Raw genomic sequence first — 16,347 nt, forward strand, 5'->3', positions numbered from 1 at the left:
GCTAGGGGTCTAATCGAAGCTGTTGCTGCCAGGCTACACCACAGCCACAGCAACGGGGAATCCGAGCCATGTCTGCAACCTACAACACAGCTCATGGCAACACCAGATCCTTAATCCACTGAGCAAGGCAGGGATAGAACCTGCAACCTCATGGTTCCTGTCGGATTTGTTAACCACTGAGCCATGAGGGGAAAGCCAAAAGTACATTTTTAAATGGATATTAGAACAAGAAAGGACTTTACTAAGTCAAGGGACATTGGCTGAACAGAACTAGACTGAATATACCTGCTTCATGACTTGAAATGCATCTTTTTCCTTAAATGATGTGTTCCTTAAAGGAAGATCCAAATCTTACCCACTGTTGAATTCCCAGCTCTTAGTAGATTCAATTAACGTTTTTTAAATTGAATTTTGAAGTAGTATTTTTTTCTTTTGGCTACTTTATAACTAAAGTTTACAAATATTCAGAAGAGTGTAAGATATGTAAAATGGGTCTCTGTAATTCACATGCACATAGAGAGGGATGGTGGGTGCTTATTTGTCTTATGTACCTGTTTGTATCAAGAGGAATACAGAATTTTATAACAAGTGGTTTAACAAAATTTATACAATTGAAATAGCAAGAGGTTATTTTTGAGTTATGTTAATTACACTGGCTAATTAATTGCCTGTGATTTAAAAACAAAACAAAACAAAACAAAGCAGGGTCTAACTATGGAGAGAGAGAGAGAGATTGAGAAAGAACAAGGAAGGGGGAGGGGAGGGGCAGGAGGAGAGAAATGCAGTGACAGCTTTGAGAAAGGGCTTTAGGAAGCTGATGAGGCTGGTCCCTCTTTTTTCCCTTGCTCCCTTATTTCTAGCCATCTCCTATCTTTCTTGGAAAGCCACATACCCGTTTACCATCAGAGTGCCCTCCTGACACTGATGTGTATCAAAAGTAATTAAAAGGGAGTTTCTGTAGTGGCTCAGTGGTTAACAAATCTGACTAGCATCCATGAGGATGCAGGTTCAATCCCTGGCCTTGCTCAGTCGGTTAAAGATCCAGCGTTGCCATGAGTTGTGGTGTAGGTCGCAGACACGGCTCAGATCCTGTGTTGCTTTGGCTAGGCCAGTAGCTACAGGTCCAATTGAACCCCTAGCCTGGGAACTCCATATTGATGCAGAGGGCGAGGGGCTCAAAAGCCAAAAAAAAAAAAAGAAAAAGAAAAAGTAGTTAAAAGGAGGCAAGAACCAAGAACCAAGAGCCAAGAGCTATTCTATGCCTTCTACTCATGTTTTGTCAGTAGCAAATTGTCAATAAGTATTTAGACACTGACAGGCCTTTGAGATGATCTAAATTACCAGGCTGATTTCCTAAAACACCTAGATATTAGGATAGTTTGTGTTTCCAGGAATATTTATATACTCTATCCAGTTCTTTCTCAAACATTTGTTATTCAGCATATGGATGTCAAAATTAGGTATATTTGTCGAATATTTTTCTTGAGTAACTTGGAAATAAGGGGAGCAGTTTTGGAGATTTTCTTTGTACATTATAAAAATAGCATAGTTATTGCTACTGGGCTATGCCTTCTGACATGCCTTTATTAAATACCTTCTCTTATGTTAGTTCTAAATTTACACAAACCTTTGCACTTTTCAGAAAGACAATTTCCCCTGTAAATATAATCCCTGTGATTTTAATAGTGACAGAAAGGGAAAGAAAAATCCATCAAGTTCACATTATCAATTTGTTAGAAAGTGGCACAAAAAGTCACATCCAGAATAAGCTGTATTTCATTCAGGATTTAGAAAGAATGAGTGTTTGCATCATCATTGCCACTACTATCATTTTCCAGGCTTCTATTGGCTACACAGAACTGAAAGCACTCTTATTTTTTTCAGTTCTTTCTTCAAATTCATGACTTTGTTCAGATATGCTTGGAGTAAGACATTTTTACCACTAGGACTGACTGCTTGATCCAAACATCTTCACTAATTTGGATTTCTCTGGTATTGTGGAATCTTCACCACCTCTTTAAAGGGAACACTCTCTAAAAGGAAAAATACTCAAAATTGATTGAATAAGGAAGTTCCTGTTGTGGCTCAGTGGTAATGAGCCCAACTAGTATCCATGAGACACAGGTTCGATCCCTGGCCTTGCTCAGTGGGTTAAGGATCCGGCATTGCCATGAGCTGTGGTGTAGGACACAGACATGGCTGATCTGGCAATGCGTAGGCTGGCAACTGTATCTCTGATTTGATCCCTAGCCTGGGAACTTCCATATGCCACACTTGCAGTCCTATAAAGCAAAAAAGCAAAAAAAAAAAAAAAAAAAAATCAGTAAACTAACTAGAAATACCTAGTTAACAGTTAAAGATTAAGTTTGAAACACAGATTCTGTAAGCATTTCCAGATTGGTCCAAAATTCAGTTGACAAAGAGTTCTGTCTCGTGGGATGGAAAATAATAAAGGAAGTCACTGATCTCTAGTGAAGTTATGACCGCACACACGCACTTCACTCTGGATGTTAAATCTTTGCCAAATGTTCATTTTCAGTTATTTTTTTTGGTTTTTAAAGGATGAGATAGTGCTGGAGGAAAAGCTGTTTTCTAGTTGTGTGGCACTGTGAAAGCCACTTAAAAACTCTAGAGGTCACTTCACTAGAAAAATCAGTGTTGATTGCCAATGTCATTTTCAATATTAATGTTCTATGATTCCACCAAACCAGAGTCAGCATAATAAAAATTATATTCTACTATAATATAGGGTTAAGAAAACACTGGAAATACATAATACATTCTCAGTAATCTTATGTTTAATAAAGGGCCTTCTTTTACTTTATTTTGAAAATAGCAAGCCAATAAGTAAAGGAATAAGTGACATTTTAAAGTTTAGCAGAATATGGTTGTCAGAATTCTGTTTAATTACATAGTTACAGTTTATCACATAACAAAAAATGTAAGGAAATCATATGATATTACAGTGCTAACAATATTAAATAACTTGTAAGTAAAAGCCATCAATTTAGATGTTCAAAATCTCCATCATGCAAAGTTGTGGTGTAAAGTAATATTTTTTAAAACTGCTTTACCTTTTTTTAAGTGGTGGGAGAAATTTTAATATTGCACAGCTATAATTTATCCTCCTGACAGCAATATCATCTGTAAATTTCTTAGACTTACGAGTAACACATTAATAAGTTTTATCTATTCGGGATTAAGATATAAGAAACTATGAATTCAGAAGAAGATACTTCTTGAACTGTGCATTTCATGTATTTTATCAAGGGGAAAAATCACACGGACAGATTTTAAAAGAATTTAATTTCCTAATTTTATTATTGCCTCATTATAACAATATTTCTGTTCTGTCAGAAATTCACATTTAGTTTCCAGGGACAGTTATTTCTTTGCATTCCCTTCCCAAAGGTGGCCCAACTAGTATTTAGGTACAGATCCCCAAATTATTATTTATCTGAAATAGATTGTGATTAAAAATAAAGAATGTCAAGCCATACATTTTCCAATATAAGCAAATTTGCAGTGGGTTATTTTATTTCTTAATAAGGGCCAAATGTTCAAAGCTATTTTTATCAAAATTCTCTTAAACAATGAACTTAATCAGTGATCAAAGACATCTGTTTACAATGTGCAGTACAAGACTTCACAAAGTATATATAAAATAATTTAAAAGAATTTACAGAAAGCAAACATATAGCACATAACTTAATATATTTGGACGATGAATGGGGTAAGGATTTTATAAGATGGGAAAATTGTGTGTGAACCTAAGAAAAAGATAATTATAGTGTGACATATACAATAAGTAAAAAGTCAAAAGTGTGTGTGTGTGTGTGTGTGTGTGTGTGTGTGTGTTAGGGCTTGTGTGGAGAGAGTAAGCGGAGGCCTCTTCAGGTGCTGGGAGGGTCCTGTCATCTATAGTAAAGATGAAACTGGCTTTCATGCTCATTTATTGTCAGGGGGTAAACTGATTTGTTGCTGTGATTTGCATACTACCTACTGTAACTAAAATAACAGAGAGTGTCTTATATTGGAAAGAATCTTTCTTCTCTATTTTAGGTCATCACAAAAATATGGAGCTCCATTTCCCCCCCAACTCCCCTCCTTGATATATATATATATATAGGTATTTTTAAAGACGAATAAGTGTTTTTCCTTGAATTACATAATAAATATGTAAGTCTTAATTTGACTAATTGAAGTATTTCATACTGACCTACGTCATGTTAATTTATGTTTCATAATTTAATATCAACATACTCCCGGCATTTTATTCTTCATTTTCCCTGCCTTTCAGCATCTTGTCAAATTGTTAATGATATTGAAATACCATAAAACCCTCTCATAATGTTTTCTTTGAGAGGAATCCTGCAGTGACTTTTTAAATGAATTTTTATATTATCATCTCAATATTCTCTTTCCTGAATTTGGGTGTTTAAATTTCTGATTCCTGCAAATAAGCAATTCTAATGAGTCTGTCAGTGACTTGAGTGTTAAGACAGCCATCACACAGTTCTAGGGTTGTGTGGAAGGAGACCTTGCTCCATTTTACCCACAATTCTGTGTCTACAAAATGGATGGATTTCATGTTGTCCTAAGCCTAAAATCATTCTAAAATTGGGGAACGGACAGATGAAGTTAATTGTATCAACTATTAAACCTACCAAAATAACTATTAGAAAATTTAAATGAGTTACATTCTTCTTAAAACTAGAAAATATGGACAAGTGCAGCAGGCATAGAAGACAAGGTAAAATAAAAACTCAGTAAGCAGAATCATTAGAAGGAAGTTAATGTATTTCAATTGAAAATGTATTTTTCCTCTCCTTTAAATGTTTACAAGATGTTAAAATCTTCAACTAGGGAAAAGTGTATGAAAATGAAAATCACAAGTAAAATGTGATTTTCATAATATTTAGAAATTTTAAATTATTTATCTAAAGTTAATTTAAATAATTAGCTGACTGAAGTATGTAAGAAAAAACTTGATGTGCAAGAAATTTCAATGTAAAAAAAAAGTCATTCCCCAAATTTCAATTGAAAACGGAAGCTTTCTGAGTTCATGTGACAAGAAGTTAGTCCAGATGTTATTATCTAACAAAGTTGTGACGAATGCTATAGATAATTAAATGAAAGTGCTATAGACTAACAAAGAGCCCCCAATAATAATCACAAGTATAATACGATGAATCAGTAGGAATACAAAACATAGACGTCTACTTAATTTTTTGTTTTTGTTGTTCAACTATCACTATAGTATAAATAAAGCTGAATTTCCAACAAAAACTTGGTGACTGTATAAGAGTAATAAAACTTATCCTAATCGTTCATGACCTATAATCATTCTAATGAATTGCCTCATCAGGTCTTTCTATTAACATATTGGTGATGAGTTCAGGAAGCGTTAGGAACATCTGAAAAATTGGGAGAAACACTTAACTGTACAAGGGCCTATTTATTTAGAGGCCATATGGCACTTCTCAGTTCTCACTATGTCTAACTGGGAGACAAGATGGAGCCAAGGAAACATTCCTTGATCAGAAGCCTGGAACTTGGCAAAACTATTCCTGACCATTTCTTTGCCTTTGAATAAATTACAATACCCATGGGTTTGATTTTCTCCTGAGCAGAACATAAAGTGGAAACTTTATTCTACATGATTGCTCCCAGAGCTAGCTAGCATTCTGTCTGTCCAGAAAATGTGTCCAATATCCCAGGATATGTCCATGAGAGTCTGTAAACTATCCCATGTCTCACCTGGTTGTAATAGTTGTAGAAACGATACAACAAAGATTCACATTCTCAAGTAAAAAAGTAAGGATTTGTGGTAGTTTCTGAGAGAAAAATTGAGTGAATCTTTCACATACATTTAGAGAGAATGCACATGTAAGGCTGTTGGCCTCTTCTGACTTATTTAGCCCCCAGCCAGTGTCACTGCTCACATGTCTTCATGCTGAAACTCAAATGAGGTTGGCTGTACAAAAATGATCCTCAGGTTACTGAAGAGACATTTAACCACTGGTATTTTGTGATACATTCTTTTGTGTTTAACAGTTTTCACTAAACTGAGGGAAGCATCCTTGGTATGTGTTGTCTTTCTGTGGTAACTTCAAAACTCGATACAACCAATATATTCTTTCAATTGCATACTTAGTACAAGGTGAAACTAGTAAAGAAGGCCACATCTGTGACATGGAACTGAGGTCAGAGTGTGAAGACAGCAGATTCCCAGTGTAACACTGGACACTGCACTGGAGTCTTTGTAGTTTTAGCCAAACTGTTGCCCTCTTGACTCGTCCCTGTCCTGTTCTACCCATTCCGTGGGAAATTGCACTCTGTAAATTTCATAGGCTATGAGTTCATTTGTGTGGCATATTGCCTATTATTATAATCATTAGAACAGGTATAGTGGCAAATTTTTATTTATATTGAGAAAGCCAAGGACTGGGGATTGTAAAGTATAGTTAATGATTAATAAAGCAATTTGAAATTGCTACCTATTGACAGACATGACAGATTTGGAGAAAATGTATTATTTTCACTTTGAGAAGTTTTTAGAATAGTATTTGTTATAAAACACGAAGTTTTAAAGTCTTAAAGCTCAGCCCCACTGAGAGAACACTGCCCACTTATTGTGCTGTGTTGTATAAAAATCAAATCTGGACTACTTTTTTAAAAGAAGAGTATAATGTCCTTAGCTCATTTGCACTGTAGCATTAATGGCTGATTTTAGGAAGTGGCTCATAAAATCTAGGGTGTAGGGTACTCATGCTTTTTCACAAAGTTTTCTGAGATATTGGCCAAAGAATGAGGGGCAGACATCAATTTTCATGATGTTTTTAATAACTATTATAATGATATCACATGCAGTAAATTGGATTTGTAGAAATTACTGACAAAGTTATTTATCAGTCCACTGCTTCTATACGGGACAGAAAGTGTAAGTGGCTGACCATTTTATAAGTGTTAAATGATTTTCAAACATAATTGCCCAATGAAGACAGAGGAAAATTGTACAAGATACCAGGACTAGTACTCTAGTTACTACTTGGTGAAAAAGGTGACATTTACTTTTAATAAATACGTTTCACTTTATTTCACATGCTCTATCAAACAGCATCTTCCCTAATATATAAGTAAATATATATTTCTTATTTCATTAAGTTCAAACTGTGGCAGTGGCCAAAACCTATTGATTCATAAATACTTGCAACCTGAATAAATTACTTCCTAGTGCCTATTACCCATTCCATGATAAGTGAAAGACGTGTTTTCTTTTCCCCCTATCGGAATAGTAAACAATTGGGTCAAAGTTGTTTTGGACTTTTCTATATAAACATAATGTCATCTCTTAGCCATGTATACAGCAATTAATAATATCAAAAGAAAAAAATTGCAGACATAAAAAAGAAATCCCTTCAGGTGATCTTTCCACGAAATGTGTATGTCCTTCAGGCTTTCTATGCTCTCAGAAGAACCTTTATAACCTGTGCTGGGTTCCTTCACCATTGCTTTCTTCCAACTTGATATGGAAACTGTGATCATCTTCATCCACTTGTCTAAATCTGGATGGAAAGCCAACTGAGTCAGTTTAAGAAGGAGCCAAAAGATGTCTTTGGTTCATAGCAGTCTTCCCTCACAATGAAAAAGTCACATGTACATTAAAGAATAGCACACTTTCTAAATAGAGAAAGATGCTTGCAAAGTGTAGTGGCATCTTCAGTCAAACCTACAAACTCCAGTGACTTGAATACATGCCTGTGACCACTGTAGGTACCCCAATGGCATTGATTTTTTGATGTTTCAGGAGACTGGTTCAAAAATGTTTCATCTTTGGTTTTTGTAGAATATTTATCTAATTGTCACTTTGATTACAACGTGCACTGCCTTACGTCAAGTATACTAGGTTAATACAAATTCTCCTATCTGTTCATTTAGCAATTTTGACTTAACTATAATTTTAAGTATCGTTGGAGGAGTATACTAGAATAAATCTCCAAAAACGTACCATGAAATCTTTCATAGCATTATTCTCATAGTGATGAGTTTGGGTTAAAGAAGAGGGAAGGAAATGTCTCTCTCTCACTGACTCTTTTAATGACATTATTTTCTGAATGAACTGGCCCAAGGTTATACCTAATCTCTGGGACCCCGGGAAATGATCACAGGCAAATGGTGTTCTTGAAACTACTTCATGCAGGTATTGCGTCTCCCACCAGACACAAGAGTAGACCCATCTAATTAGCAGAATCCCCTCAAATTCACTGTCTGTGCTTCTGGCACATGAATAAAGCTGAGACATAAACCAGGACCCCTGAGGGGCTTTCCCCCTGAGTCCCTTGTAGAAACTCATGGTCTCTAAGCAATGGCTCAACTGAGGGAGCCGCGAGAGGCTTGCTCTGAGCGCGACGCCACTAGGAGCTGTGCTCAAATAGTCTCAGCTGGGAGTTGCTCTGGCATGTTTTACTAACTGCATTTCAAAAGCAAATGCCAAGTGCTAAAGTAATTCGGAGGTACTTAACCCTGAAAAGCTGGGATTTCAGGGAAAGCTATATCATCGTCAGGAATCAGTCATCTGCTCTTCTGCTGTGTCAGCAAAACTCACGGTGCAGAGTCTTTGAGTAATTTTCCTTTTATCCCGGAAAGCGTAGGATAATTATTTTTCACAGCCACATTAACTCTTATGATTAGCCTCTTGATGGGGTTTTCATGCTTATCTGAGAGGTATGGAGAGTCTAGGTAGTTGCTGTAAGTACAGATTTATCAAGGAGGGACCAAATACCATTTTTATCGAGTAGTAACTCTCTACAAGAAATTGCCAATCTGCATTCAAGCTATGGATATGGATGAAAAGAAAACTTATCACAGAGCACCAAAATAGGCACCCTTTCAACAGATGAACTTTGAAAGTTTAAAAAAATTTGATATTGAAAAAAAAAATCAGGTTTTCATCTTACATAACCTGGGCATGCTGTTCTTTAAATCCACCTGGAGTATTTGTGAGCTGACCATCTTATGCATGTGGCATTAGGTAATTCAAGCAGAATGACTTTTATTCTTACTTGAGTGAACTCCAAAACTAAGGGCAAAAATATCTATGTTGACCCGAATTAGCCAAACTTCCTCAGTTCATATGGGAATCACCACTTCCCTTTAAAGCTTGTAGGCTTGTCATCAGTCCCAGGGATGAAAAAGAGTTTGGGGGGATCCATTTTCTCTTTTAATCCAGCAAACTTGTTTCCAATAAAAGGAGAGTAAAGCCCAGAAAATTCTGGTTACACAGTCAATGACAACCTCCCAATGGCTCTCTGAGAACAACATCTGTGACCCTTTAAGTGATAGCTACAATCCTGTCCCTGTGGTTCTCATGACTGCAGAATGGCTGAGTTCTTTTAAAGTGTAATTTTATCTCCTCCTTAAATAGACTGTCGTTTAGAACCCTTCTTTCCCTTGAGAGGAAGTGGAAGCTGATGAGGGGAGGGTCATACCCAATCTTCCCTGTGGAGCTTAGAGGGGCCCAAAGGGAGAAACACCATCAACAACAAGGGGTACCTAATAGAATGACAGAGCGGTGCAGGACAGGACAGCTAGACTGGTTCTTTTGCTTCCAAGGTGGTGCCCCTACTCACACTGTCACCTACACTTGTCCCAGGAGCAGATGTGACTACATACTTTGCTAATAAAAAGACTTTTTTTTACAGCATTATTTTGAAAAGAGCTATTCAGCATAACAATCTTAATTTTAATGCACCAAATTACAGTTTTCAACAATTTAAGTGAGCATGTCCTGTATCTCTCAGCACACGTTGATAGATAACTCGTTAGATATGGCTGCATAGAGCAGCATCTGTATCTGTATTTGTCTACAGACAGACAGACAGACAGACACACACACACACACACATAGACACACACAGAGTAGAGCTACAAGGCCCTGCTTAATAGTGTGTTCTAACTTCGTGTTCCCTTAATTGTCACTGGGCTTATTCATAGGTAGAGTTATGATCCCATTTGTAGAGCTTACTGGACTCATCCCAGTGGAAACCCTCCACACTGCACAGCTTGTGGTGGGTCCCTTTTACATCTAAAGACAGACCCCCTCCTCAGGGGGGAGGACGGGGGTGATGCCCACCCCCAGGGATGGTCCAGCATGGGCCACTTCTCATGGTGCCCAGGCTTCTGCTACTGTCAAACCCAAAGAATTTTATTTAAATGATTGTTCAGACGATTGGGATTCTATTTTTTTGTAAAACACAGACTCCCCCCCCCCCCCAGAAACTCAATAAATAAAGGACTTAGCCACGGAATCAAGGAGGCGGGACTCCAGTTTGTAACCTTCCCCAGGGATGGGGCCAGACCCCAGCCCTTTGAATTGGGCTGCAGTTGGTCTTCCGGGAGGCAGAGGGCGCGATGGCTCGCGGACAGGCCCGGCCAGCGTCTCTCTGGTCTCGGCGGCTCTTCGGGCGTCACTGGATGAGACTGGAGCTGTAGCTGAAGCCGTAGCTACTGGAGCGGGACAAGGCTTGTGGAGTCTCCTCGCTCGGCTCAGAGGTGTAGCTGGGGAACGTCTGTGCCCGTGACATCTTCGAGGTCCCGAAGCCGTGACCTGGAGGAGAACAAGGGAGAGAGCTGTGCCAAGAGGTCGATGCCCAGAAGCAGGTGAGTGGCCATCACCCAGAAACGCACGCCTCGTCCCCAGGTGAGTGAAAGATGTAGGCCTCGGGCTCACTCTTTTCCTTGAGTGGGTCTTGTCGGAAATTCTGGACGCCAGAGTGCTAGGGAGACTTTCTAGGGACCTCAAGTTTCTACTATCCTTCAACTTTTAGAACAAAAGCAGAGAAGCTTTTCCCCCAAAAAGCTCTTTTTGATGAGATCCTCTAAGCGCTTTCTTTTATACTCGCTTTCCAGCCTACAAAATCAAATTACACACTTCTTAAAACCTTTTTGAGCGAACAGGCGACACTTTACCCTGACAGTAACCATCAGTTATCAGGACCAAGCTCTCACAATGTTAGAGTTCCAAGCCCTAGCTTATCCTGGCTGGTTTGTAAGTAGACCCACTGCACGTTAACCCAAACCGTAAACTTCATGGTGACGAAAACAGTCTCCAAGTTAAATCTTAGAGTATATTTAAAAAATTTTTGTCTATGCTTTTGTAGTTCAGATGAGAAATTTGTATAATGCAAAATCCCTAAGTGGTTACTGAAAAACTAGCAGAAAGCGAACAGTGTAGAGAGAAAGTATGTGTTCTAAGGCTTTCTAGGGCTTCACATGAACTTTCCAGGGGTCTCCTCATCCTCCTTATTTAGTAATTAACTTTTTTGCACGTGAGTGTGATTATCTAATGGATGTGCTCAGTGGGGAGAGAAGATAAAATAGACCTTCTGCCTTGTAATTCACTTGGAGGAAGAGCTGTACTGAGTTTGGTTTATATGTTTTGTGGTCCCTGGTGAGAAATCCAGGGAAGTCGGTCGATTAACCCAGAAACACCCAACATCTCTGGCTGCTCAGGTGGTGCTGCCCTCTGAGCAAGGTCAGGCAGTTAAAGCCAGTTTCATTGTCAGGTGCATTTGGTGACTTGGCACAGATCCTTCAGGGTCTGAAGCTTGGGGTCCCGGGAGGAAATGCCAATGAATTGGGTCATAAAAAAGCTCATTAAGTGATAGAACCTCTTCATGCTAAAAAATTGTGAGAGAAAAACTCTTGCTTTCTTAATAAAAATGCTTTTGGATTCACCCTTGGCCTGCTTCTCTTAAGATACAATTAGATCAGAGAGAAGAGGGGCTGGCCTTTCGTACTCAGGCTCTTCTGTCCATCAGATCCTGAGTTCCTGCTGCCCAGCCAACTCCTGAGCTTCCAGACCTTTATGCTCCTGTCTGTCCCTCCCTCTACCAGGGTCCTGCAAGCCCATATCCTTCTTTGTCCTTCCAGCCTGAGGGTGGCAGGGTGGCCTGCTGTTGCCCATCCCTCACAATTCCTTATTGGTTCAGTAACTTGACCCACGGCTCATTCACTGGTCCCGTCATTCAGTTCTGATAAAATCTCAGCCAAATGTCTTCTTTTTCCTGTAGGACCCTGAGGGTGCAGTGAGGGAAGTGGAGCTGGGAGCAGGCAGGGGTGAGGCCAGGTGTGGGGACCTGGGAGTTAGAACTCCAGGCGTGTGTGCTGCCCTGCTTCTAGTTCTAACTGACCTGGAGACTTACTTGGTGTCTGGGTTTCTCAGTTCCCATATCTGCATATTCTGGGTGACAGTAATATATAATGTGATTCTTTTGAATATCAGATCAGTGTTCAGTTCATACATGTTAAGTGCTGTCACGATAGCAAGAGATGGATGCCCTGAGGGACTCCGTCCAGTGCGGGCCATCCATAGGGGCTGGTCAGTGAAGGCTTCCCTTAGGAGGTGGCCTTTTGACATGATGTTTATATAATAAGTCTGTGATGCATTAATAATCTGATTTAGGAAAAATCACCTAAGATTTGCCTCCTTGTCTTACCATTGATTTGCTGGATGGTAACTCACGGTTCCTGTAAGTGCACAAACCACCTAATACTAAGATGATGTTCCTGGCCTTGACTTTATCTTATTCTTTTAAAATATTTTAGAAATATCTGAAAGAGAGTGATGCCGGAGCACACCTTTAGTTCACATTACTTGTGGTCTAAAAGCTAAGGTCTAATTGTGAATATTGAAGAGTCTTTGCTTATGCACACAGTTTTTGACCCTAGAACCTTGGGTGGAAAACATCCATCAATCATTGAGCTCACATTAGCCACACATCTCCTAAAACAGTTAAGGACTCCACAAGGAAGCAAAGTAAGGGACACCATGGCCCCTGACTTTCCAGAGTTTACAAGCTGCTCTGGGAATGATCACCAGACCAGGACAGATAACAATAAACTTTAAATGAAGGGTCTGTACAGCCAGTGCTGTACAGAGTCAGAACAGGACGCCAGTGGAGCTTAGAAGAGCTGGTTACAGAGCCAAACTCATCAGTTCAATGATAACCAGTGACCTCTGCTCCACTGAGTGGCAGATGCTGTCACTGCCATTATGGACTTCTGAAGCATGCAATCCTGAGTTCAAATCCAGCTCTGACCACCCCTTTTGGGGCCTCTTTTTCTTGCATGGACAGAACTTACTTTCCTAAGATATTTTGAGGACTGAACAACATGTAGGAAGACAACCAGGATGGTAGGTGCCCCATACATGTTAGTTTTCTGCCTTCTTTCTGTGCTCAATGTGGCCACATGCTTGTTCAGTGTCTACACTGCCTCCACCGTCACAGTGGACTGTCCTCACTGTGACAGGTTGTGAATATTTTTCTCCTGCAAGGTCATCTTGAAGATTTCATCTCCTCTACGAACAATTTCTAGTCTCTTTGGAAATTATAAATGATGGTTTTTCTTACCTCAACCATTTATTTACAGACAATTCACAAATGATGCTATTTAATATTTATCACAAAGCAACATACCTTAATCAGAGCTGAGCATATGAAGGCTTAATAAAGGCTGTGTGATTTTGGCAACAATGAGCATGAGAACAAAAGAGAGAAATAATTCATCATTTTCTCAACATTCATTTGAATTATGCCCTTAGGCATTATTGATGAAAACAAAATAAAACAAATCAACTGTGTGGCTTAAATTAAAAACTTGCTGGAATAGACCTGTTAACTACTAAGCAGGGACCATATTTAAATCCTTTCTAAACATTCCCTCCAGACCAGCCCCTAAAGCCAGATGAGGTGAACAGGTACCCTGGGGACCTGGAGGGTGATGCAGTCTAAAAGTAACACATTTGTTAAAAGCTATTAGCCTATTTTAAAAGTCCTTTTGGATTTGATTTTTATTCCATTGTATATTCATGTGTGTGTTAATAGAAAATAATATATTCTACCCATATATCAGGTAACATTGACAGTCTAGAAAAGAAACACATCCTTTTACCTGGTGATTTGAAGGAGACTCTGAAATGACACTTTATGCCATCCTCCCCCTCCTTCTCCCCATGGCATGTGTATAAGCCCCAGATGGAGAAACCTGGGCCCATTCCATAAGGGAGGACATATGTTGGATACAGAGGCGTTTAAAAAAAATTTGTTTTATTCTAACAAAATTATGTGACAAGAAAGACGACATGACTCCAGCCTCAGAGGGAAAACTTCCCTGCTGCGTCATAAAAGCTGCAAACCAGCATAAACTAGAAGGAACACAAATGCAGTAGAAAATAACTACCAAATCAGAATGCAAGACCAGAGATTCACATCACACCTAGGAGAAAAAGTGAAGAATGATAGGATCTTATAAATACAGATTCCTTCCTGAGGAATTAGCAAGTATGTTGCTGCCTGGTACAGTTACAACTGCTCATTCCCCTTCTGCCAGCTTCTAGGTGCTGTATTTATTACTAATACCAATTTTATTCTTTACATAAAATATAAGGGAAATTGTTTTGGAAGGAAGTCAGAAGAGTCCCAAAGCTTAAAACTTGTGGTTCTTAATTGGTAACAGGTGGTGCCCCAGTAAAGCTACTCAGTGATTTGAATTGTTAGTTTGTTAGAATCTGGGGGATAGGAAAGAGTGTTGTCCCTTCAAATAATAAAACCAAACAAACAAAGCAGGACCCCCACAACACACTTCCAAATAAAACAGTTGCCTCCTGAGGAAGAGAGCAGCCTGGAATAAAGACATCAACAGCAGGCCTAGGCAGACACAGAAGATGCTGATTTCCTTGGCAAGGGCTTCTAGCCACTAGAGGAAAAAGGGAAAGGTCTGGCCTGGACACTGGGGAGGGAATGGAAGAACCAGGTGGGCTGCAAAGCAGAGGACCTAAGGGCTTTCAATGCAGTGAGTCTGGGGCCAGATGATTTTTTACGGGGTGTTTAATACCTGCATGTTTGCCTTGCAGCGAGGTAAACGTTGAAACCAGCCAGGAGCTAGAAGCCATCTGGGGCGGCCTAGTCTGTTAGTAATAGCCTTTTATGTTTAGAAATGCTGAGCCAAAATCTCTTGTATAAGTTGCGTTTGAGTTTTATACTCAGTTTTTTCTAATTACAGTTCAGAGCAGACTATGTTTTGGTTTGGTGTTTGTGCTCTCCTAGGGAGTCCTTCAGAAACTCCTCTGGTAGTACCAGGGTCCCAGTAGCTCTGTGACCTTGAGTAGTTTTGCTGGAGAATTGAGGCTCGGGTTCAGCATATCTGAGCCAATGGGAAATGAAGATCATGGGTTTCAGTCCAGAAAAAAAGTGATATGGAAAAGAAATGCCATGATGGAATAACCACTGTTCACAGAACACCTACTTTTTGCAGACCCTGTGCTAAATACCTTAGAAATATTATTTTAATTTTTTTAAATATTATTTTTTTTAAAATCCTCATATCACTTCTGTTAGGTGAGATTTCACATCCTGATTTTTCCTGATATGTGGGGAAAAAAACCACAGTGGAAGGCTACAGGTGTGTAATGACTTGCCAAACTGGTAAGTGTTTAGGTGTGAGTCCACAGTAAGGTAAAGCCAAAGCATTGCCCTCAGCATTTGACTACATTTCATCTTAGAATTCTCTCTCTTTTTTTCTTTTTCTTTTTTTTTTTTTGGTATTTCATTATCTCTTTAAAATTTTGTTTTGATTGTTATAGTTGATTTATAATGTTGTGCCAATTGCTGCCGTATAGCAAAGTGATCCAGTCATACAGATGTACCCATTCCCTTTCTTATCTTCCATGATAGTCTGTCCTGAGAGATTGGATATAGTTCCCTGTGCTGTACAGTAGGACTTCATGTTTATCCATTCTAAATTAACTTTTTAAAATTTGTAAACATGGACTTCACTGCTTTTGTTATTTTTACTATTTTTTATTTATTGTTAATTATGGGATAATTGCAAATAACTGACCAAAAAATGTATATATTTAAATGGTACAACATGGTAATTTGATATACGTACACACTGTAGAATGATTACCAAGATAAGATAATTGATCACCTCACATAGTTAGGTCTTTTGGGGGAGGGGCGGAGGGTGGAGAATGCTTAGGATGTAGCAGCTTTCAATCAAATAATGCCCTCTGTTAACTGTCGTCATTATCTGTACTTTAGATCCTTAGAAGGTATTCTTTTCACAGCTGAGAATTTCAACCCCTTGACCTGTATCACCCCATTTCCCACTCCTCCCAGCCTCTGACAACCACCATTCCAGTTTTGTTTTCTGTAATCACATACTTCCTTTAGAATAAAGCAGAACTTCAAAGAAGGAATGTCAGTTTTCGCAACACAATTCCTAAAGACTTGATGGAAGTGCCTCTAAAATGGTGAAGTATGTTGTCAAAGGTCAAATAGC

General features: G+C 38.9%; 1 protein-coding gene and 1 long non-coding RNA gene across 4 annotated transcripts in view; one reads left to right on the plus strand and one right to left on the minus strand.

Annotated features, from left to right (window-relative positions):
- DOK6 (docking protein 6) overlaps positions 2,777-16,347 on the minus strand; it is a 402,546-nt gene continuing 388,975 nt past the window's right edge. For both annotated transcript variants that reach the window (XM_021099328.1, XM_021099323.1), the window contains one exon: positions 2,777-10,609. In XM_021099328.1, coding sequence (XP_020954987.1) covers positions 10,470-10,609 — 140 coding nt within the window. In that variant the 3' untranslated portion in view covers positions 2,777-10,469. The remainder of the gene's footprint in view (positions 10,610-16,347) is intronic.
- Positions 10,472-16,347, plus strand: part of LOC102162853 — a 71,761-nt gene continuing 65,885 nt past the window's right edge. For both annotated transcript variants that reach the window (XR_002345970.1, XR_002345965.1), the window contains exon 1: positions 10,472-10,662. This is a non-coding gene — a long non-coding RNA (uncharacterized LOC102162853). The remainder of the gene's footprint in view (positions 10,663-16,347) is intronic.

Source organism: Sus scrofa, chromosome 1 (genome assembly GCF_000003025.6).
Source record: "Sus scrofa isolate TJ Tabasco breed Duroc chromosome 1, Sscrofa11.1, whole genome shotgun sequence".
Taxonomy (NCBI): Eukaryota; Metazoa; Chordata; class Mammalia; order Artiodactyla; family Suidae; genus Sus; species Sus scrofa.